Raw genomic sequence first — 25,374 nt, forward strand, 5'->3', positions numbered from 1 at the left:
TATCTCAATGCCCTTTATTCCATCCTGCTTCTCAGTCTCTGGCTTTAATGGCGTGGATGTTGAAACCCAGGTGTTTAAAGGGTTTCTGAGTCTATGATTCTAACGTTGCTAAAAGCAAAAAAAAAAAAGTATTTTCCAGGAAGTTAGTATAACACCTAGAAATCTTTCTTTAGCCTGGTGTGAATGCAGGCACTTCAGTCCCAGAAAATTCTCCGTACCTTGTGTTCTGGCCTTTTGAAAATCAGGTCTTGACCAGAAAATGACTTTAAAGTGGAACTTCACTCTCTCAATCAACACCGACTATTTTTAATCCTTATGCTGCTAGCATTAGTAAATATATTGGAAAGTATATCATGCTGAGTTGTTTTAAACTGTTTCTTTTTTTTTGTTTTTTTTTGTTTTTATTTCTTCAGTTACGTTTGCCTAGGCAACGAATGTCATACATCCCAGGAGTCTTAAGGAGGGGTTTTCTTAGCTAAGCACACCCTCCTACCTGCCAGAACTTAAGGGCATACAAATTCCAGGAAGTACATACTGCATTAGTCATCTGTCCTTACTCAAGATGGCCACGGCCAGAATGCTAGGAGGTGTTTTTCAGAGTGATTTCTCAGCAAAAGTAAAGCATGGACTCATGGATGGATGGGGGAGTCTGCTTTGAATATCAAAAAATAAAATAAATGTTTTTTTTTTTTTTTTTTTTTTTTGGGTGCTCAGATGCATGGTAGTTCTGCTTTAAGTACATTTAAAGTTCAGAGCTTACCCTTTTTCAAAGTTTTATTCTGCCTTTCAAAACCTTCCTTTAAGGCTATATCATATAATTGGTCCTCTGTGTAGCACCCTCTGCTTCCTTGGGATCTCAACTTGACTGTGACTGCAATAACATACCTCCCAACTTTAGACTTTCATAAAGATGGACAGCCGGGTTAAAGGAAAATGCTGTATGCATGGCTACATAGGGCTGAATATTTGGAATAATTTTAAAGGAGCACTGTTAATAGTCTGAATCTGTGCACTGCTTGTTAGTCTTACTAGTCTGTGCTAGTACCAAGCTATTTCGTAACCAGCAGCTGTTGAAACAACATACACATTGCTAAGGAGTATATAACCTACAGTAGAGTATACAAATTGCAGTGCGTAAGATTATGTAACAGTGCCCCTACACTGGTCAACAGAAGTGAAAAAAATGCCCTGATGTAGGTGGTTGGTGGAAGTAAAATGCCTGGTATTATTGGTCAGCAGAAGAAATAAAAAAAAAAAAAAAAAAAAAAAAACGCTCTGATGCTAGAGGGAGAAAAAAGCACTCTGGCCTTGGAGTATAACACAGAGTGCAGGGGTTGGGAGTTTGTGATGAAGAGCGCACTGGTCCTCTCAGAGGCACCTCTTGCATCAACCCCAAGCCCTTGTAAGTGATATCCCATACAAGCGACTGGGATGGACTTGAGCTATGGATCCATGAAGACCAGCATGCCATGAGCTATGCCTCACTGATGCTTCCGTGCACTGCTCTGCATATGGGAGGAAATCCTGACCTGGTGTGTCACAATACAACACGACATATGCTTGTACAAAGGTCAGGAGTTGCGTAAAGAATACCTATCTTGCATCTGTTGCAGTGCAGACTGTCTTATGGATATATCTATGTTTATATGTCTTTGTAAACCTTAAATATGACCACAGAGTAGAAGTTCCAGACCAGCCATTACTTATATATTTCCTTGAAGAGCTTTTTGGGTTTAAAACCACCCTCTTTTTCAATAGTAATGTGTGATGTGCACATTTAATTTATTGGAGTAGAATGCAGAAAATTTTTTTCAAGAGTTGCACAGATAGGAAATTTTGGTACTGAAAATGCAGGATGCAGTTGGCCGAAAACAAAAAATTACAGCTTTTAAAAAAAGTTTCCTTTTTTATATACAACTGTAATATATTTGATTTTTTAATTAATATCATGATTTTAAATTAATATGAATTTGTCCGCCATTATTTATTGGCACTTTTAGCGCAAGGAAAGCTCAAGAAAAATGCATACCTTTAAATTCTATGTATGTCTTTGTGCTTCCATTATGGTATTAAAAATCCTGCTTGCTGCATTTTTGGTCAGTTTAAAAAAACTGAACCAAAAACGTACTTCCCCATTGAAATGCATTGAAAACGCAGAAAGAACGCATTAATAGTGCACTTGTGCTACATTTTTTATGTGTTTTTTGATTCGCATGATCTATGAAAACCACACTATACAGTAAATTCGCCGCAAAATTGCATGTTTTTTGGCACCTTTTTCCCTTATATGCAAAATGCCAATAACACCATTTTGCTCGAAATTTCAGTGCATCTCTAATTTTTTTCCTCTCACTCTTTAGTACTGCATACATTTTGAATAGATTTTTCTAAACATTTTGATTATTTAAATATTTTTATACCAATATTCATAATTCTGACAATTGTAATTTTATTTTCTTTAATAATGTTTGGATGTTTCTCTACACAACCGTTGACATTGTGCGGGAGGTTCTCATATCGAGAGTTGAAGGTTGCAAAATGTTATTCAGTGCATGCTTGTCATTCACTCTGGCAAACAAAATGTACTCTTACAGTGGTCCCCCTCCACACTGTGCAAGGGTTAACTGCTTGTTTTGCCTTTTGATAGCCTTTGCCATTTGAGACAAGAACACACTATAGAGGGATATACTTTGCTCATATTTCACATCTCAGGTTTACAACTGTATTAAGCTGGCCATACACTCAAATCTATCAATTCCCTCATTAATGCTAAACAAATCTCGTCTGCCGACTATTGTATTCTGACTGCTAGCAACCACGGCTGTCAGTGATGGAGATGGTAACATACAGTTGTGCTCAAAAGTTTGCATATACTTGGAGAGTTGGTAATGTACAGTACTGTTGTTAAAGAATACCTGAGTAAGCAGACAAAACACATTTTATTTCTTGTACATGAGGTTTTTTTTGGACATATAAATCAACATAATGATACATATAGACAATGAAGGACACATCATGTGTACATGTTTGCGTAGATTATAAAATTTCAAAGAATAATAGTCTGAAATAGTAGGATTTCTCCAGTCATCTTCCAGGACGGCATAACCTGAGAGATGACTGGTCCACCTGACAGGAAACACAATCAACATACAAGGTTAAAAGGCCCCTCCCTTCCCCCTGCACCTCAGTTCTTGATTGTGTTTCCCGGCAGCGAAACGTTTGTTGTTTTTTCTCAGACCTGAAGCTAGGAGCGGATGGTCCCCCCCCCTGAGGGCTGGACGCCAAAGCCGGGGAGGGTGGCGGGTCCAGCCATGGCCCTGTCCTTCTCAGGGGGTCCCCCCAATGGCCGGGGGAGAGAGTCTTCCCCGGCAAGGAGTCTCCCGGGTACAGAGGGGTAGCCCGGAACTCCTGTGAGCACATACCTCATGCTTTTTCCTTCCACCCAGTCAGGTACGGAGGTGATGAAGGAACTGGAGCTCAGGCTGGTGTCTAGGCCACAGAGGGGGTAGAGGACGCCAGCCAGGTCGGTACCTTGGTGCCTTGTAGGGCTGGTGGAGGTCCTGGACTTCATAGGGAATGCTGAAGCTCCTGTGTTTGGAGCAGGCTTCCCAGGGTGGAGTAAGATGGCGGCATTTCCGGTTCCGGGCGCTGTAACTTCCGACTTCCGGTCTATGCCAAAATGGTGGATTCAGACACTAGAGGCCAAAATCCTCCCTCAGACAGTGGCTCTCCAACAAAATGGCGCCGATCATCGGTGTATAGGAGAAGACACTCAGCGCTCCAAGGAAAAGCAGGAGGCCTCACGATACTCCTCTCTTGAGGTCGGAAAACCTCACAAAGCAGCAGATATGGATGGAGAGGAGGTAACAGCTGCAACCTTAGCCCAGGAAGAGGCCAGTGGTGGTGAGTCCTCTTCCGTTTTTTTGTGGTGAAGTAAGAGGGGTCTTACCTACACCATAGGGGGGGAGTGAGAGAGAGAGAGACACAGAAAGTCTTAGTAAACTGGTTAAAGTTTGGACTTTGTCTTTTTTGTCTCCCTAGATCCTGGCAGCTCTGCTCAAGGGGCTCACAAGATGAAGGGCAAAAATCCCCCCCCTCCCAGGTCAAAAAGATGTGGGAATTGTAATGATAAACTCCCACAGGACCATGGGAAACCTTTTTGCTATAGGTGCATACAAAAACTGTCTAGTAAGGAAACCTCACAGGTTATGAGGGACTTCCTTGCGGTACAGTCGGAGATGCTTTCTACCCTCCAGTCTATTAAGACTGCTATAGCACCTAAAGCGGAGGATAGAGAAATCCTGTCCTCTAGAGAAGGCACTTCCTCTCAGGGAGGTTTTTCAGACAGGGGTCAGAAAACCTTGCAAGGACCCCCTTCCTCTGTCACTTCAGGAGTTGAGGAGTTTGAGGACCCAGAGGAGTCAGAGGAGGACTCATTAGAGGAAGGTGTAGACACAGACGCTGACAGCCAGGATAGTGACAGTCCTAGAGCTAGTAGCCACCTCTTTCCTGTGGAAGACATGGGGCAGTTACTTAGGGCGATCTATGCCTCTGAGGATATCCCAGAACCTCTGGTTCAGGCGTCGGCCCGGGACAAGATGTACAGGGGTTTGGGAAAGCCTCAGTCCAGGGTGTTCCCAGTTCATCAGGCTCTAAAGGAGGTGATTTTGAGAGAGTGGAAAGACCCGGAAAGAAAGGTTCTTAGACTCAAAACTTGGAAGAGAAGGTTTCCTTTTGGGGAGGAAGAAGAGCAGAAATTCTTTAAAACCCCTAAGTTGGACGCAGCCCTGTCGCAGGTTTCTAAAAAATCTGACTTGTCTTTTGAGGATTCGGGGAACCTAAAAGACCAAATGGACAGAAGGGCGGAGGCGCTTTTGCGCAGAGCATGGGATTCCAATGCGGCTGCCATGGCTCCTGCTTTGGCATCAGCATGCGTGGCAAGAAACGTGGACGCATGGTTAGGCAGACTTTCTAACCATGTTTCTAAAGGCAGTGATTCCAAAGAAATCACAGACTCCTTAGAAATAATAGGTAAGGCTGTGGCATATTTGGCAGATGCGGCTGTGGAGTCTGTCAGGAACACAGCCAAATCTGCGGCCCTCCTTAACTCCGCAAGAAGGGCAGTCTGGGTCAAATCATGGGAAGGGGACCATATGTCTAGATCAAGGCTATGTGGTTTGCCCTTTGAAGGTTCACAACTCTTTGGACCTGGCCTGGATCAGGTGCTGTCAAGGTCAGCAGAAAAGGGAAAAAAGTTCCCGGTCAAAGCTAAAGGAGCAAGGGGCAGGAAGTTTTTTCGTCCCTCCGTTAACCAGGGTCAATTCAAAGGAAAAAAGGATGCGAATAGGAGGTGGGGAAAGGGAAAGAGCGCACAAAAAGGTAGTCTGCTCTTTTCTGGACCTAAAGACGCCACCAAGCAGTCTAAGTGACGCCAGCATCAGGGTAGGGGGGAGATTGTCCCACTTTGTCCCTCAGTGGAAGAGAATCTCCGAAAGCCCCTATATCTTGCAGATTGTAACAGAGGGATATCGTTTGGAGTTTCTGTCCCCTCCCCCTCAAAACTTTTTTCTGACCCGTCTCCCCAAGGAAACTTCAAAAGCTGCAGGGCTGTTGGACAGCTTGCAGGGATTGGTGTTCCAGGAGGTGATCATCCCCGTTCCACCGGAAGAGCTTTACCAAGGGTTTTATTCCCATGTATTTGTCGTTCAAAAACCGTCAGGGAAATTTCGCCTGATATTAAATCTCAGGAAGTTGAACAGGTTTTTGCGACAAAAGAGCTTCCGGATGGAGAGTATATACACGGTGCGCAGGCACCTATTAAGATGTGCGTTCTTAGCCACGATAGATCTAAGGGATGCTTACCTTCATATCCCGATCACCAGGGAACACCAGTCCCTGCTGAGATTCGCAGTCCTTACGAGCGAAGGGATTCAGCATTGGCAATTCCGAGCTCTTCCCTTTGGATTAGCTGCAAGCCCAAGGATCTTCACAAAGGTCCTGGCAGAGGTTGTAGCTTACCTACACCTACAGGGGGTGTCCCTTATACCCTACCTAGACGACCTTTTGGTATACGGGCAATCCCTAGAGCAGGTGGAGATAGACGTAGGCAGAGTAATTTTCACTCTGGAGTCCTTGGGCTGGATAGTAAACCGAGAGAAATCTTCTCTGGCACCGTCCCAAATAAAAGTGTTCCTGGGATATCTGGTGGATACAGAGGTTCAGAAACTGTTTCTTCCAGAGGAAAAACGATTAAAGGTGGTTACAGCAGTATCCTCTTTAAAAGAAACCAGGGAGTGCTCTCGCAGGCATATCATGAGGGTCCTAGGTCTAATGACCTCTTGTATTCCAGCGGTTCCTTGGGCTCAGCTCCACTCCAGGGAGCTGCAGTTCTTCCTTTTGTCCTCCTGGGACAAAAGGAGAAAGTCATTGGATGCAAGGGTGTCTATTCCAACAAGAGTAAGGACCTCCCTAGATTGGTGGCTGGATCAGGACAAGCTCAGGGTGGGCTTACCCTGGGACCAGTGGAATCCCACAAGAATCACTACCGATGCAAGCGCTTGGGGTTGGGGCGCTCACCTGGGGGACATCCAGGCACAGGGGGCCTGGACGCCTTCTCAGGCAGGGGCATCCTCCAACCACAGAGAACTCTTGGCGGTGGGCCAGGCGTTGGTATCCTTTGGAGACAGGATTCAGGGCTTGGAGATCCAAGTCCTGTCAGACAATGTGACAACGGTCTCTTACCTGAATCGTCAGGGGGGCACCAGATCCAGGAAACTACTGAGTCTAGCCCTGAACATCCTAAACTGGGCCGAAGAGAATCTTCAGTCCATATCGGCGGTTCACATAAGAGGAACCGCCAATGTGGTAGCAGACTTCTTAAGCCGGCAACCCATCCTTCAAGGGGAATGGGAGTTAAATCAGGAGGTCTTTCTCCAGATAAGTCAGATGTTCGGGACTCCGGATATAGATCTTTTTGCCCACAGAGGGAACAAAAAAGTGGATCGTTTTTTCTCTCTCAACAGAGAAGGGGGATCCCAGGGAGTGGACGCTCTGTCTCAGGACTGGGACTTCCATCTAGCATACGCTTTTCCCCCACTAGTCTTAATACCACGGGTCTTACAAAAATTGGCCCGCTCAGATTGCGGACTGATCCTTATAGCCCCATGGTGGCCAAAAAGGACCTGGTTTGCCACTCTGAAAAAGTGGTCAATTTCTCCTCCGCTCCGTCTTCCAATCAGACGAGATCTTCTCCTACAGGGGCCAGTCCTCCACCCCGACCCGGGATTCCTCAAACTGACGGCATGGTTCTTGAGGAGGAGATCCTTAGGGGTAAGGGGTGCTCTGATAGGGTAATTGAGACCCTCTTGGGCAGCAGGAAGCTGGTCACCAGGAGGATCTACTCCAAGGTGTGGAATTGCTTCTCACAGTGGTGCCGTGATAAGGAGGTGTCTTACCCTTCAGTACCAGTGGTACTGGAATTTTTGCAAGCAGGGGTGGATCAGGGGATTTCCCCGAACACCTTGAGAATACAGATAGCAGCGTTATCTTTATTTTTGGATCAGAGGCTCGCACTAGAACCTCTGATTAAGAGATTTCTTCTGGCAAGGGAGAGGGTAACCCCTGTCAGAATGAATGTATTTCCTCCATGGAATTTATCTCTGGTTTTGGAGGCACTGACGAAAGCGCCCTTCGAACCAGCGCAAGAGATTTCAGTTAAGTTTTTGACTCTTAAGTTAGCGTTTCTGTTGGCCATAACCACGGCCAGAAGGGTGAGCGACCTACAGGCCCTGTCAGTTAAGGAGCCTTTTCTGTTGATTCTGGAGGATAGAGTGGTTCTTAGACAGGACCCACTATATCTTCCCAAGGTCGCATCTAAGTTTAATAGATCTCAGGAGATCACTTTACCCTCCTTCTGTGATAATCCTAAAAATGAGAAGGAGAGGAAATTTAATTTATTAGATGTCAGGAAATGTTTATTGACATATCTAGATAGAGTAAAGGACTACAGAAAGTCGAATCATCTTTTAGTTTTATTTAGCGGCCCTAGAAAGGGAGGGCAGGCGTCTAAATCTACTGTGGCTAGATGGATTAGGCAGACAATAACATTGGCCTATGAGCAGACCGGTTCCCCAGTACCAGGAAACCTTAAGGCCCATTCAACAAGATCCTTGGCGGCCTCTTGGGCAGAGAGAGCTGGGGCCTCGATAGAACAGGTCTGTCGCACAGCCACTTGGGCGAAGCAGGATACCTTTTTGAAACACTATAGAGTGGAACTGCTGTCGCCCCAGGATCTGACATTTGGAAGGAAGGTGCTACAAGCGGTGGTCCCGCCCTGAGGTAGGCCTTGAACTCCTTGTCCATCCTCTCAGGTTATGCCGTCCTGGAAGATGACTGGAGAAAATTGACAGTTACTTACCGATAACTGTTTTTCTAGGATATCTTCCAGGACGGCAGGCCTACTTCCCACCCATGTTTTAATATAAGTACTACGGGAAGAGTTTCTCTCTGTCACCCGGATAACCTATTACTTTGGGAGAACTGAGGTGCAGGGGGAAGGGAGGGGCCTTTTAACCTTGTATGTTGATTGTGTTTCCTGTCAGGTGGACCAGTCATCTCTCAGGTTATGCCGTCCTGGAAGATATCCTAGAAAAACAGTTATCGGTAAGTAACTGTCAATTTTTCACTAGATCCCAAAATTACGCTAGGAATCTAAGATCAATATATACTAGTAGTATAGCGAAATACTAAGTTCCACTATTTTGCAGAAATAATTACAGAACTTTATATAACAGTTGTGGTAAGAAAAGAAACAAAAAGATAAATGTAAAACATAACTCATCAATATGGAATTAAAGAAGGGCAAGATACGTTTGTAAGTTGTTTCTCATCATGTGTCCGAGCCCAGCAGGACCTAGCCTGTGGGCTAGAGAGACATAGAAAAGAGAAGGTAAAAGGAAGGAATAAGAGGAGAGAGGACCAGAAGAAGGGTGAAATAGGTGTGTAGGATAAAGAACAGAGGGAGTAATCAGGGAAAGGAAAAGGAGGAGAGAGGGGAGTCCACGGGGTGGGAGGGGGGTGGAGACATACTAGAGAGAGAGAGTAGTGCTGGATCAAAACGGGAAGGGTGGGAATACACCACCCATGGTTGCCAGGTCCGAAGAAATTTATCATGCGTATCAGATAACACGGCCGTCAGCTTCTCATTGACCATGATCTCGTTTACGCGGTTTTTAACTGCCTCGAAGCTGACAACCAGAGTTTTCCAAGCCTTTGCTATGGTTAGTTTAGTTGCAGTAAAAATATGAGATGCCAATTGGCGCTCTGGTCGTAGTAATTCTGTGATCGGTTTCCCCAGAATGGCTTCAAAGGGGTCCCTCTTTATATTGGTGTTGAAGAGGTTACGAAGCAATGCATAGACTCTAACCCATAGTCTGCATACCCTGGGGCACTGCCACCAAAAGTGTGCCATCGTACTCTCCCGAGCACACCCAGGAAAACATAAGGGGGAATATGTTGGGATAAAACTAGCTAATCTAGCCGGGGTGTAATACCATCTATAAAGCACTTTATAGGCATTTTCCAAGAAAAGAACATTCTTGGAGCATTTGGAAACACATTTTATTTCTTATGGGATCAAATTCAACAGTAGGTCATAACAGAATGGCACAATCCATAAAACAAAACCTGGCAACAAGTAAACAAATGAAATGAGAACCTGTTCAAAAGTCTGCATACCCTTAGCTTTTAATACTGTGTATTGCCCCCTTTAGCAACAATGACCGCATGCGATATTTTGAATTGTGGTCTATGAGGCCCTGAATTCTTGCAGTTGGTATAGCTGCCCCTTCACCTTGGAAAAAATGCCTTTAGTTCATGCAAATCTTTTGGTTGTCTTGCATGAACCGCACAATTGAGATCTCCCAAGAGTGGCTCAATGATATTAAGGTCAGGAGACTGAGGTCTACTATAGAACCTTCACCTTTTTCTGCAGTATCCACTGGAGGGTCAAATTGGCCTTGTGCTTGGGGTCATTGTCATGCTGGAAAATCCAAGTGTGTCCCATGCACAACTTTCGTGCAGAAGAATGTGGCTGTATAGCTCACCCCCCCCCCCCTCCACCACCACCACCACATCAGTGAGCCACCACCATGCTTCACAGTGGGGATGGTATTCTTGTCGCTATAAACCTTGTTGACCCCTCTCCAAACATAGCGTTTATGGTTGTGAGTGTCGAGGTGTTGCCAGGCATATTGTAACCGTGCTTTTTTGTGGCATTGGGGCAGTAAAGGCTTCTTTCTGGCAACTCGACCATGCAATTTTTTTTTTTTTTTTTTTTTTGTTCGTTTATGTATCATTGTATTGTGCTCCTTGAAACAACCACACCAATTTTTTATTTTTTCCAGAGCAGCCTGTATTTCTCCTGAGGTTATCTGTGGGGTTTTCTTTGTATCCCAAACATTTCTTCTGGCAGTTGTGGCTGCAATCTTTCTTGGTCTACCTGACCTTTGCTTTGTATCAAGAGATCCCCGAATTTCCTACTTCTTAATAAATGATTGAACAGTACTGACTGGCATATCCAAGGCCTTGGATTTATTTTTATATCCTTTCCTGCCTTTATAAAGTGCCATTACCTTGTTACTCATGTCTTTTGACAGTTCTTCTTTGCTCCCCATGGCTCAGTATCTAGCCTGCTCAGTGCAGCCACACAAGAGCTAACAATTTTGTTGCCTATTTATATACAGATGCTAATTGCAATTTAAAAAGCCATAGCTGTGGGAAATTACCCTTTTAATTGCTATTTTAACCTGCGTGTATCACCTTGTGTGTCTGTACCAAGGCCAAACGTTCCAGGGGATGGAAACTTCTCATCAGGGCCATTTGGGTGCTTTTTGTTGTTATGATTTTTAAAAAGGAGCCAAACAACTATGTGATAATAATGACTTCATATGATCATTATCCTTAATGAAAGACAGTTTTTGGCATGATCAGTCCTATTTTCAATATCAATGCCAACATATCACCATTTTTGCCAGGGTATGCAAACTTTTGAGCACAGCTGTAATTGAGAGATGCCCCCTGCTTGTAGATAAACACTTGTTCCTTTTTGCCGTGTGATGGAGGAAAATCCTGAAAGCTTGCTGACTTATGATTTCTTTAAATTGCTCATAAAAAATATATTTGTCACTTGGCGTCAATACAAGTAAAAGTAAAAAAAAAATTTAAATCAAAGTTTAGACATGCTTTGTTAACTTGGTAAAACCTAGAGAACAAATGTACTGGTGTTATGCTGTATTTCCTATGTAAATGTCATATTTTACCTACTCAAAAATAACCCTTTTCATTGTATTTCTTTCACAGGGCACTAATGCCTCAACATTGGAAAAAGAGATTGGCCCGGAGCAATTTCCTGTAAATGAACATTACTTTGGTTTGGTCAATGTAAGTGTTACTCCTATTCCTTTATTTGTGTGAAGATCGTATTGCACATGTCACAGATATTGGCCTTTTCAGTGGCAGTGTTTCATGTATCCCAAGGGTATATAATTGCACTTGCATATACACAGGTGCATCTCATAAAATTAGATCATCACCAAAAAGTTAATTATTTCAGTAATGCAACTCAAAAAGTGAAACTCGTATATTTTATATAGATACATTACACACAGTGATATATTTTAGGCATTTCTTTCTTTTTAATCTAGTTGATTATGGCTTACAGCTAGTGAAGACCCAAAATTCAGTATCTCAGAAAATTAGAACATTACATAAGACCAATTAAAAAAGGATTTTAATACAGAAGTGTTGGCTTACTGAAAAGTATGTCCATGTACAGTACAGTATGCACTCAATACTTGGTCAGGGTTCCTTTTTGCATGAATTACTGCATCAATGTGGCGTGGTATGGAGGCGATCAGCCTGTGGCACTTCTGAGGTGCTATGGAAGCCCAGGTTGCTTTGATAGCGGCATTCAACTAGTCTGCATGGTTGGGTCTGGTGTCTCTCATCTTCTTCTTGACAATACCCAACAGATTCTCTATGGGGTTTAGGTCAGGCAAATTTGCTGGCCAATCAAGCACAGTGATACCATGATCATGAAACTAGGTATTTGTACTTTTGGCAGTGTGGGCAGGTGCCAAGTCCTGCTGGAAAATGAAATCGGCATCTCCATATTGCTGGTCAGCAGAGGGAAGCATGAAGTGCTCTAGAATTTCCTGGTAGAGGGCTGTGCTGGCTTTGGACTTGCTAAAACACAGTGGACCAACACCAGTAGATGACATGGCTCCCCAAATCATCAGACTGTGGAAACTTCACACTGGGCCTCATGCAACTTGTATTCTATGCCTCTCCACTCTTCCTTCAGACTCGGGGCCTTGATTTCCAAATGAAATGCAAAATTTTCCACAGTCGATGATTTGGGGAGCCATTTTGGCCGATTCAGAGGGGTGAGCCAAAATTCCCACAGTGGGTGGCCCTGCTGCCTCAATGAAAGTCTATTAGTCCATCATTTATTGAAGGAGCACAGCCAGTAATTTCTGGCTGCCCAGCATCTGCAGCTAATTGGTGCTCACAGCTGTCAGAATATAATAGCCCAGCAGAAGGGATTCAGCCATATTGGGCCGTTGTTATACAGCATGTGTCAGGTAAAGTACTGTACGTTTACTCATATGACAACACCTCAAAATAAGAAAAATATCATTTCTTTCTCATACATCACGGGACACAGAGCCTCAGTAATTACTGATGGGTTATAGGGTATCACTAGGTGATTGGACACTGGTCACACCCTAGACAGGAAGTTCAACCCCCTATATAACTCCTCCCCTTACTGGGGATACCTCAGTTTTTTCGCCAGTGTCTTAGGTGTTGGTCACGAATAAGATGTGCTGTGCTGAGCTCCAAAAGAATATCCTATACTGGGGCAAGCCATGCAACCGGATTCCTTCAAAGTGCTTTTTCAGGCCAAATTGGATGGTACCCGGGCCTTGTGCCCGAAGAAACGAGGTTTTACCTGAAACGCTTCCCTTTTTAGAGAGCTGGACCCTGGGATCCAGTATTTGTTTTTTTCAGCCATATCCCTGGCGGGGTGCTTTATGGGGCCAGAACTGCGGATCCTCCTATTCAAGGGGGCCCCAGTCTCTGAAGGTTTTTCAAAGGGAGCCCACCGCGAGAGGTGAAGATTGGGTCTGTATAACAGAACCCTGCGGCTGGATAAGGTAAGGGAGACTCCTCCAGGAATTTTTTAATTCTAGTAGGTTTTCTCCTTTAAGTAAATGTATGCTATGGCTATTGTCGCCACCGGGGGCTGTCAAGAGCACATACCTTTTTCATGCTTGTTCTGTCTGTCTCAGTGTCCACGCTGTACGCTCCTCCAGCCAGGCTCCAGGTAGGATGGGTTGGGGGGTTCTCTCCTTAGGGCTTCTCCACCCCATGGTTAGGGGGGCCAGGGTGGCCTGAGCAAACAGTGGTAGTATACCGCACCACCCGCCACCATTGCCGCCATTTTCGGCAGGTTCCCATCCACCGGCCCTTCTCTCTCCTCCACCCCAGCCTCCCCTCCATGCTTGTCCCGAGGATCGTGGCCTCAGCTCGCGCGGGAAAGCACACGTTTTTGAAAAAACCGCGGGAGGGGTGGTCGGAGGAGGGGGGGCGGAGCATTAACGCGACGTCCGGCGTGATTAGACGCCCACATCGCTGGCTACACAGGCTATAAAGTGCACTCTCTTTCAGGTGCACACAGCCTATGGAGGGACACAGAGCTGATGGGCGCATGTGAGGTGGGACACATGCATTCTCCCAGGCAGCATTTACTTAAAACACCAGACTGAGCATTGGTAGCAGCGGCAGTTGCTGAACTACATCGCTCAGCAGTCAGTGTTTTTTTGTGGTACCTCCACCTTTTGTTGCTTTGCACTATGGGTAGAAGAGGTACAAATACCCCGAAAACCAGAGGCTCTAGGGGATCTCCCTCAGGCTCTGAGGACCCCCCTTCTGCAGCACCTTCCCCCCCTGAGGGACCTAGGATGGCTGGCCAGGGTGAGCCGTCGGGGTCAGGGGCTGCATCTGCTTCTGGCACTTCAGCCCCTGTATACAAATTACGCAGGAGGTTTTTTCCTCAACCATTAATGGACTAGAGGAAAGACTAATGGCCTTAATCGCATCTTCACTCAGTGGAAGAAAACTCACTAGGTCTCCCTCTGTTACCCAGGACCCTCAAGCAGAGAAACTCTGGGGGAAAAAAGGAGAGGAATCCCTCTCAGAGGATCGGGATGAGACTAATGATTCCTCTTCTGAGGAATCAAGTGGAGAAGGGCCCTCTTCAGCTTCTCAGGATGAGAAGGTGTTAGTGCAAATTCTTGCTGGATTGGTCCGCTCCACATTCAAGTTGCCCGTATCTGAGGCAGTTAAAGAACCCTCCTCTTCTTTAGGTTCACTGAAGCCTCCTCAAACAACACATGCTTTTCCTGTTCATAGTTTACTAGAAAAACTAATTTATTCTGAGTGGGATCACCCAGATAAACATTTTTTTTTCCACCTAAAAAGTTTTCAACACTTTATCCTATGGAGGAAAAATTTAGAAAAATGTGGGGTATACCGGCAGTTGACGCCGCCATTTCCTCAGTAAATAAAAGTCTGACTTGTCCAGTCGACAATGCTCAGATGCTTAGGGATCCAACTGATAAAAAAATGGAATTCCTGTTATTATTTTTTCCTTAGCTGGTTCAGTAGCTCAACCTGCAGTGGAAGCAATCGGAGTCTGTCAATACTTGAGAGACCATGTTAAACAGGTCCTCAAAGTTTTACCTGAACAGCAAGCCCAAGGGTTGGCCAACCTTCCAGCGGCTTTATGTTTTGCTGTTGACGCAATCAGAGATTCTATTATTCAAACCTCTTGCCTTTCGCTTGGGTTGGTGCATATGTGTAGAATCTTAGAGTTGAAAAATTGGTCAGCCGAATCGCCATGTAAGAAGCTTCTGGCTGGATTTCCATTTCGTGATGCAAGGCTGTTTGGAGAGGATTTGGACAATTATATCCAAAAGATCTCTAGTGGGAAAAGCACACTCTTACCAGTTAAGAAAAGGAGTAAGCGTCCCTCTTTTAAACGGGCTCTTTCCCCAGTGCCAGGAGCATCAGCCTCCAGGCAGTTGCGACGGCCTCCTCCGTCAGGCTCAAGAAATACATTTCAGAGTCAACCCCAGGGACAAAAGAGGTGCTGGGGAAGAAACCTACTAGACAAGACTCTAAAGCCTCATTATGAAGGAGCGGCCCCGCTCACTCAGATGGGGGGAAAGACTGCTACAGTTCTCAAAGCTCTGGCAGGAAGATTTCCAGGACAGATGGGTGATCTCCCCGGTAAATCTAGGTTACAAACTGGAGTTCCGAGCATTCCCTTCTCCTCGTTTCCTCAGATCAAATGTCCCCAGAGATCCAGAGAAAAAGCAGTCTCTCCTTCTAGCGTTGGAGCGACTATTGTTGCAAAAGGTCATCATGGTGGTTCCCACCGAAGAGCAGGGATTGGGGTTTTATTCAAACCTTTTCACGGTTACAAAACCAAATGGAGATGTCAGACCCATTCTGAATCTAAAGGATCTAAACCGATTCCTAAAGATTTGTTCCTTTCGCATGGAATCAGTTCGATCAGTAGTCTCCATCCTACAAGGAGGAGAACTTCTGGCATCAATAGACATCAAGGATGCATACCTGCATGTACCCATTTTCCCTGCTCATCAAAAGTACTGGCGTTTCAAAGTAGAAAAACGCCACTTTCAGTTTATAGCCCTGCCTTTCGGGCTAGCCACTGCACCTCGGGTGTTTACTAAGATCTTGGCTCCTCCTCTGGCCAGATTAAGGGCCCAAGGTATAACTGTCATAGCATACCTAGACGACCTGCTCTTCATAGACTGGTCGGTAGCCTGCCTGGACCAGAACTTGGTCACCACAGTCAACTACTTGGAATACCTAGGTTGGATCCTCAACTTAGAAAAGTCTTTCTTAAAACCAGTAAGAAGACTAGAGTATTTGGGCCTGGTCATAGATACAAGCCAAGAGAAGGTATTTTTACCTCGGGCAAAGATCAATGCCTTAAAAGAACTGATTCAGGTAGTCAGGACAAAAAAGGGTCCTTCTGTTCGCCTTTGTAGGAGGCTGCTGGGAAAGATGGTGGCTTCATTCGAAGCAGTTCCCTATGCTCAGTTTCATTCGAGACTGCTGCAACACAGTATCCTGTCTGCCTGGAACAAGAAAGTGCAGGCATTAGATTTTCCGATGCGTCTGTCTCCTACAGTGCATCAGAGCCTCAGTTGGTGGTTAATACCCGAAAACCTGCAAAAAGGAAGTCCTTTTTATCGGTTACCTGGACAGTGGTAACAATGGATGCCAGTCTTTAGGGTTGGGAAGCAGTTCTGGAACAGTCTGCGGTCCAAGGAGAATGGTCCAAAATCGAGAGGACCTTACCCATCAACATTCTGGAGATCCGTGCGGCGTATCTAGCCCTAAAGGCCTGGACTCTCAGGCTACAGGGTTGCCCTGTCAGGATCCAGTCCGACAATGCCACAGCAGTGGCTTATATCAATTATCAAGGAGGCACCAGGAGTCGTGCAGCTCAGTGAGAAGTGAACCAGATTTTAGTCTGCGCAGAAAAGCATGTGCTATGCATATCAGCAGTTTTCATTCCGGGGATAGAGAACTGGCAGGCGGACTATTTGAGTCACCAGCAGTTAGTCCTAGGGGAATGGTCTCTTCACCCCGACATCTTCTGGGCCATATGCCAAAGATGGGGGATTCTAGATGTAGATCTCTTTGCATCCAGATTCAACAAGAAGATCGACATGTTTGTGGCAAGAACAAAGGATCCTATTGCATGCGGGACAGGTGCATTGGTGATTCCATAGCATCGGTTCTCACTGATTTATGCATTCCCTCCTATTCTGCTACTGCCACGACTCCTTCGCAGGATCGGGCAGGAAAAGAAGTCGGTACTTCTGGTGGCCCCAGCTTGGCCCAGGAGAGCTTGGTATGCAGAAATAGTAAGGATGACAGTAGGTTCCCTGTGGACCCTACTGTCACGTCCAGACCTGTTATCTCAAGGTCCAGTGTTCCATCCTGCCTTACAAACACTGAAATTGATGGTTTGGCTATTGAAACCCATGTTCTGAAGAATCGTGGGCTTTCAGGTCCTGTGATCTCTACCTTGATCAATGCAAGGAAGCCAGCTTCCAGAGTAATTTATCATAGAGTCTGGAAGACTTAAGTATCCTGGTGTGAACCCAGGAGTTGGCATCCCAGGAAATATGTCATAGGTAGAATTCTTGACTTTCTACAAATGGGATTAGAAATGAAGCTGGCCTTGAGTACCATCAAGGGCCAGGTCTCGGCCTTATCAGTATTTCAAAGGCCACTTGCTTCACATTCTTTGGTCCGAAACTTTATGCAGGGGGTGACGCATCTTAATCCTCCGGTTAAGGCGCCCCTAAACCCCTGGGACTTGAATTTGGTTCTGTCAGTTTTACAGAAACAGCCTTTTGAACCAATACGTCAAATTCCCTTGCTCTTTTTGACAAGAAAGTTAATTTTTCTGGTAGCCATTTCTTCTGCTAGAAGAGTATCAGAATTAGCAGCCCTTTCCTGTAAAGAGCCTTATTTAATCATGCATAAGGATAGAGTGGTATTGTGCCCTCATCCTAGCTTTCTACCAAAAGTAGTTTCAGATTTCCATCTAAACCAAGATGTTGTTCTGCCTTCCTTTTTCCCAGATCCCTGTTCTACGGAAGAAAGGTCACTGCATTCTTTGGATGTAGTAAGAGCAGTCAAGGCCTATCTGGAAGCAACTGCTCAAATTCTCAAAACGGATGTTTTGTTCGTACTGCCAGAAGGTCCCAATAGAGGACAGGCAGCGTCAAAGTCTACCATTTCAAAATGGATTCGACAAATGATTATTTAAGCTTACGGTTTGAAACAGAAAATTCCACCTTTTCAAATCAAGGCACACTCCACAAGGGCTATTAGTGCTTCTTGGACAGTGCATCACCGGGCCTCTATGGCTCAAATCTGCAAGGCTGCAACCTGGTCTTCAGTCCATACATTCACCAGATTTTATCAGGTGGATGTGGGAAAGCATGAGGATATCGCCTTCGGGCGTAGTGTGCTGCAGGCAGCGGTACGAGGTCCTCAGGTCTGATTACACCCTACTTTGTGTGGTCCCCTCCCCTCAAATAGCATTGCTCTCGGACATCCCATCAGTAATTACTGAGGCTCTGTGTCCCGTGATGTACGAGAAAGAAAATAGGATTTTTATAACAGCTTGCCTGTAAAATCCTTTTCTTTTGAGGTACATCACGGGACACAGAGGTCCCGCCCCTCTTCTAATACACTTATATTGCTTTGCTACAAAACTGAGGTATCCCCAGTAAGGGGAGGAGTTATATAGGGGGTTGAACTTCCTGTCTAGGGTGTGACCAGTGTCCAATCACCTAGTGATACCCTATAACCCATCAGTAATTACTGAGGCTCTGTGTCCCGTGATGTACCTCAAAAGAAAAGGACTTTACAAGTAAGCTGTTATAAAAATCCTATTATCAGCTGTGTTCCCTTAAAAAGACCATTTATGATACAAAACAAACAGGTATACCTACCCCCAATAAAAGCCGCCTACTTCATACCCCAAATTCCCCAAATATATACCTGAATTATATGGCATTGTTTGGCATAGATGGTATTACTGTCTGTGTCCCCCTCTCAGTGCCACCTATACTTTCTGTTCAAAAGAGATTACAAATTTGGATGAATATATAAACATTAGAGCATTGATCAACCACCTCGGCTCTGGAAGGTTTTACCCACTTCATGACTAGAGCTATTTAGCACTGCACTACTTTAACTGGTAATTGCGCAGTCATGAAATGCTGTACCCAAACAAAATTTATATACATTTTTCACACAAATAGAATTTTCTTTTGATGATATTTGATCACGACTGGGTGTTTGTATTTTTTATTATATAAATGAAAAAAGACCGAACATTTTGATTAAAAAAAAATATATATATATATATGTTTTACTTTCTGCTATAGAACATATTCAATAAAAAAAATAAAATCTAATTTCTTAAGATTTTGCATAAACATACAAAAAAAAACAAAAAAAAAAAACAAGAAATAATTATTACAAGAGTAACAGAAGATTATATATAACATCCATAGATGCTCTACCCGAAGGTAACAAAAAAAAAAAGTATAGGTCATAGAGACTAAATACAGCCCTATAAAAAATATGAGATTGTACAGGGTATCCATAGATGGTTACAACCAGAACACACACCCATACACATACCTAATTTCTTCCACATGTAGATAATGCCTAATGCCTATAACGACACATGTGAACATCTAAAATGATTGCAAAAATGCACATCTAAAGCTTAAAGGACAAGTTCACCTTTTTTTTTTTTTTTTTTTGTTAATTCCAGCCCCCCTATGTACTTGCATTCATGTACTTTTTTTGCAAAAAATATAAAAACTTTCCATAAAATCTACAGACACTTACCTTACTGTCCTCCATCCAGGTTTCCAAATGTATCTATTGCTTCCGTCTTACTTCCTTACAGACTGTAAGTCAAAACACAGGAAGGAGTTGATCAGCTGACCTCATTAGCACACACCCTGCATCATCTACCCTCCCACTCCCAGCTGCACGTTTTTTTTAAATGGGATGCAATCGTTGATCACTCTTCTCACTAAATACACAGTATACAATCAGATTGTATAGTGTATGGCCATCTTTTACAAGTACATTGGAGGGAGGGGACAGAAACACTCAGCTGTCAAGCCCCGTTCACATCTCTGCATAGTGGGAACTCGTAATTCCCACATGGGTGGTTTGTTGTTTTTTTTTTTGTTTTTTTTTTTGCGAGGTGGGAAGGAGGTGTTTTGGAGCATTTTCACTCATCACACATAGGGCAGCCAATCCACCTGAATGGGCTGCCCTACACACAGTAATTTCCCCAAAGAAGCTTCAGAACCTTTTTTTAGAGCGGAGCTTGGTTTGTTTTTCACTGTGATTTTTGGTACAGTGCATTTCTGAAATGCAAGGAAACGCACAGATGTGAATGGAGCCTCATTGTTCTTGTGTTACCGCACCAATTTCACTTTCAGGCCCCATTCACATCTAGCATAGTGGGAGTGAACTTTTTGTGGCTTGTTTTTCCTGTGACACGCATAGGGCAGCCTGTTGATTTCAATGGCTGCACTACATGTGGTCAATGTGACATTTTGGCATTTTGTGGGTTGCGTGTTTTTACTGTGCATTTTGCAGCATTTCCCACTCGTTTTTTTCCACATGGCAAAATGTGTTTGCTTCTGTGTTTGGTGTGTTGTTAACAATTAATGGCACTGAAAGCGCAACTAGTAATTTTAGGTGTATAAAGGTGGCCATACACTATACAATCTGTACAATCTCCTTTCAGATTTACCAAATTTATATAATAGGAGGAAACACCTATCTAGCCAATCACTCTGTATCCAATCAGGCAGGCTCTTGCACTACATAATTGATGGCAGATCTAAAGGAGATTGTATAGTGTATGGCCACCTTTTATACACCTAAAGTTACTATTTGCGCTTTCAGTGCCATTAATTGTTAACACTACAAACACAGAAGCAAACACACATTTTGCCATGTGGAAAAAACGAGTGGCAAATGCTGCAAAACGTACAGTAAAAAACATGCAACCCACAAAACGCCAACGTGTCCTATAAGCCAAATATAGCACAGCCCATTTAAATCAATGGGCTGCTCTATGCATGTCACAGGAAAAACAAGCCACAAAACGTTCGCTCCCACTATGCTAGATGTGAATGGGGCCTGAAAGTGAAATATTGGTGTGATAAAACAAGAACAATGCGACTTCCATCACATCTGTGCGTTTCCTTGCATTTCAGAAATCTGCTGCACCAAAAATCACAATGATAAACGCACCAAGCTCCGCTCTAAAAAAAAAAAAAAGTTCTGAAGCTTCTTTGGGGCGATTGCTGTGTGTAGGGCAGCCCATTCAGGTGGATGGGCTGCCCTATGTGTGATGGGTGAAAATGCTACAAAAGACGCATGTGGGAATGTGAGTTCCGGCTATGCAGAGATGTGAACGGGGCTTGACAGCTGAGTGTTTCTGTCCACTCCTTTCTATTTACTTGTATAAAGATGGCCATACACTATGCAATCTGATTGTATATTGTGTATTTAGTGAGAAGGGTGATCGCTGATTGATTGCATTTCATTTAAAAAAGGTGCAGCTGGAAGTGGGAGGGTGGATGATGCAGGGTGTGTGCTAAATGAGATCAGCTGGTCAACTCCTTCCTGTGTCATAACTTATAGTCTGTAAGGAAGCAAGACAGATGCAATAGATATGTTTGGAAACATGGATGGAGGACAGTAAGGTACGTGTCTGTAAATTTTATGGAAAGCTTTGATATATTTGCAAAAAAACTACATGAATGCTATATTGGTACATAAGGGAGCTGGAATTTAGAAAAAAAAAAAGGTGAACTTATCCTTTAAAGGGAATCTTCAGCTGTAAAGTGTAAGTGCCTCCTCCCAACCCCTCCTCCTCTTTGCTACAAGTATAGCGGGTTTTAAACACACCCCTATACATGTCATTTGCCTAGGCAAATGATGTGTACTCTGTGTCCAGGGATATGTATGTCGCATTCCTTGAGGCTTTACTGTGTAATTCAGAGGAGGGGGGCAGGCCTAATGGCTTGTCATCGGGAGGCCCACCCCCTGAACCCTGAAGAGCTGGCAGGCCTCTCGATGGCATCAGAGGTGACATGGCAGCGTGGGACTGACGAGTGGCAGGGCATGACAGGATCTCAGCGGGACAATGCCGGATACCCTGAATGGGTAAGTATCTGAAATGTACAGCACCAACCTCAGAGTAAATGGGAGTAAAAGAAAAAAAACTGGGCAGTGGGTGGGTATAGATCGACTTTAAAGTATTCTTTCAGTATCAAACATGAGTGTCATCTCACAAAAGGGTATACTCTTACTCCATTGTTCAGTAGTAATCCATCCAGGTGTCATAACCCATAGCAATATGATAAGTATCAATATCTTCCAGTATTAATCCTCCTATAACAAGTGGCTACAAATGGGCAAACAATATTTAGATGAAATTATCAGAATATAAACTTCACTGCGTGTGACCCACTCCTTAAAGTGGTTGTAGTCTTACAAAACCATTCACTGCCAGCCCCTCTTTTATGCAGCCATAACACACTGTGTAAGTGTTTTTCCAAAACCTCTAAATACCTTTTTCAGATATCTTCAGGCCGGTCACGTGACTCCCGGTCGCTCTATTCCTCCGATCTACTGGCTAAGAGCTCCCTCTGACGCCAGCCTGGGAGGTCACATGACCACCGTGCTGGCTGCTCAGCCCCTCTCGCTGTAATCCTTAGATGGGGGAGAGCGGCCGGGGGTCACGTGAACAGTCTAAAGATATTTGAACAAAGATATGTAGAGGCTTCGTTTTTAACAAACACTTACATAGTGTGTTACGGCTGCATAAAATAGAGAGGCTGACAGTGAATGCTTTTGTAAGGTTACAACCACTTTAAGGAGTGGGTCACACTCAGTGAAGTTTATATTCTGATCATTTAATCTGAATATTGTTTGCCCATTTGTAGCCAATTGTACAGCAGGATTAATACTGAAAGATATCGATAAGAGGTTTTGGCAGTGAATTTTTTTATTTTATAGTTTACTACTAATGGCGGCGGGGGGGCCCACTGACCCCCCCCACACACCCCCAACCCCCACCACCACCACCACACACACACCCCCAAAGAGGAGATCAGCGGATGACGGGGGCACGCACACTGACCGCGGTATTTAGGGATCAGCAGCCATGATTACTGTGGTCAGTACACAGAGGGGGATACAGTGAACAGGATCTCCTTTTTTTTGGGGGGGGGGTTTACAACCACTTTAAAAGAAGATATCCAAAGTTCCTCTGAAGAGATGTCTTCTCAGTGATTGTATTATAGGCACATTTACCTCCAGTTCTGCTGGTAAATTCTAGGGATTATCCGTTCAGAAGATAACTTACAACTTCCTTGTCCACAGGATGCTTCGTATCAAGCTTTTATGTGTTAGGCCTCCTGCTTTCAGGCTTAAATAAATAATGCTGATTTTTCAAGCCGTTTGTTTTTTTTTTTCAGCCAGGAAAAGCACCTCTATGCAAGCCTATGTGTCAATGCATACATAGGTGTTTACATGCTGAAAAAAAACCTCCACCAAAGGCGTGTTCAGGAGAGGAGCTGAAGAGCACAAAAAACTGCTGAACATGCCTAAATCCTAGTTTTAGTTAATTATGTCCATGGATCATAACTGGGTATTACAATCCATATGATCTCTCATCCTATTGCCATTAGTGTCCATTATGGGTAATAGCATAAATGCAGGCAACCTCAAAAGCCACCCACTCATGCTGATACTTCTCTTCAGGAGAGATGGATCATGGTGATTATGTGAGGCACCTGTACATTCCTTTAGTTTTCAGTAAAAAAAAATGAATGTGGGCGATTTAAGCGCTAAACAGCTTTTGTGTTTTTGTTTTTGTTTTTTTGGGTTTTTTTGTGCTGATCACCAGGGTTTCAAACAGGGTGTCTTCTTCCATGTTTCACTGAATCACTGAGGATCTGGTTTTCCAGCTTATTTCTAAATGTGGACAACCTATTGAAACATTTCAAATAAGCTGTGAGCATAGCATCAAAGGAATACTGCAGGTCATACTTGTATGTTATGTTACATCTGGACTTTAATGTCACTTTAGGCTCACAGTTATTTAAATCATTTTCTAAACTAACTCTTAATTATGGTTTCCGACTTTCTGTAGCTACACTTTTTTTTTTTTTTATTTTAAGTGGACTTTCTTTTATTGCTGTGCTCGGCTGAAATTCTGGCATAGTGAGCTAAAAATAGTGCTGCTAAAAACATAAGCCATATTTCCGCTAAATACAGTTATTTCTGGGGCACTTAGAGTCAAGGCATTCCTCCGTAATGATTTTTATCAGTGTAGAGTATGGAATTTATTCCAAGAAATTTTCATGTTTGTGCTTCTGTAAGGAGGGCAGGTGAGATGTTGGTGGTCTCAAAGTCCCCTGATGACCTTAAGGCCACTTTCACACTGAGTTGCTTTACAGGCAGTATAGCGCTAAAAGTAGTGCCTCTCCTGTCACTCCAGTGTGAAAGCCCGGGCTTTCAAACTGAAGAGGTGCGCTTGTGGGACATTAAAAAAAGTCCTGCAAGCAGCATCTTTGCAGCTCCTTAGGAGTGGTGTATACACCGCTCCTAAAGCACCCCTGCCCATTGAAATAGCGGCGCTTTACCGCTGATGCCCCCATCACCCCAGTGTGAAAGTGCCCTTAATTTTCTGTGATGGGGGGAACACAGGAAAAGTGATCCTGGATTTGTAGTTTGCATAGGTCAGTGCGTGTGATTTTAGCTCATTTGGCATGCACAGAGCACAGACGTGTGAACCTAGCCTTAGTGTCACTTTAAATATAAAATGATTGTTACTTTGTTTTTGTTTCTCCACAGTTTGGCAACACCTGCTACTGCAACTCTGTTCTACAAGCACTTTATTTTTGTCGCCCGTTTCGGGAGAAAGTTCTGGCATACAAGGTCCAGCCACGGAAGAAGGAAAGCTTGCTTACATGTTTGGCAGACCTTTTTAACAGCATTGCTACACAAAAGAAGAAAGTGGGGGTTATACCCCCAAAGAAATTCATCTCTAGACTGAGGAAAGAGAATGGTATGCAGATAATGATACATGAGTGCTGTCTTATGTCTTAACAAATACAAGCACTGGGCTGACTTTTCATTGGGGTTCAACCTACATGCTAAATATTGTTTGCATCTAAATGTAATGTGTCTGCTGTAGTAGGGATGAGGCTTATGGGAAGTCTGTAGTAGTAAACTCTACCACTTATACGTACAGGTAAGCCTTTAATAACGCTTACCTGTAGATACTGTAAATATCTCCTTTGAAGGTCCGGCTTACAATGCTGGACCTTCAGAGCCCATGCAGAAAACGGCGGCTCCCGTGCCCATGCGTGGGAATTACATCATTGCGGCTTGATCCATTCACATAGCCGGAGCTTGCGAACCCAGAAGACCGATGAGGGGACATGTCAGCCCTCTCAGCGGTGACTTTACAGCGCTGGAGGGCTTTGTTCCAAGGTGAGTATTTCATATTTTGCTAGCATGTGATGCATTAGCACATTATGCTATTGACTTGCAGGTTTTGTTTTTTTGTTTTTTTTAATCGTCGGTTTACAACCGCTTTCAACCAGGGTTGAGGGGGGAGGTGATTTAGAAAATAATGGG

General features: G+C 44.0%; 1 protein-coding gene across 2 annotated transcripts in view; it reads left to right on the forward strand.

Annotated features, from left to right (window-relative positions):
* LOC141108167 (ubiquitin carboxyl-terminal hydrolase 12-like) overlaps nucleotides 1–25,374 on the forward strand; it is a 110,942-nt gene that overhangs the window by 50,032 nt on the left and 35,536 nt on the right. For both annotated transcript variants that reach the window (XM_073599485.1, XM_073599486.1), the window contains exons 2-3: nucleotides 11,359–11,439; nucleotides 24,586–24,799. In XM_073599485.1, the coding sequence (XP_073455586.1) occupies nucleotides 11,359–11,439; nucleotides 24,586–24,799 (295 nt within the window). The remainder of the gene's footprint in view (nucleotides 1–11,358; nucleotides 11,440–24,585; nucleotides 24,800–25,374) is intronic.

The sequence above is a fragment of the Aquarana catesbeiana genome, linkage group LG09 (assembly GCF_042186555.1).
Source record: "Aquarana catesbeiana isolate 2022-GZ linkage group LG09, ASM4218655v1, whole genome shotgun sequence".
Taxonomy (NCBI): Eukaryota; Metazoa; Chordata; class Amphibia; order Anura; family Ranidae; genus Aquarana; species Aquarana catesbeiana.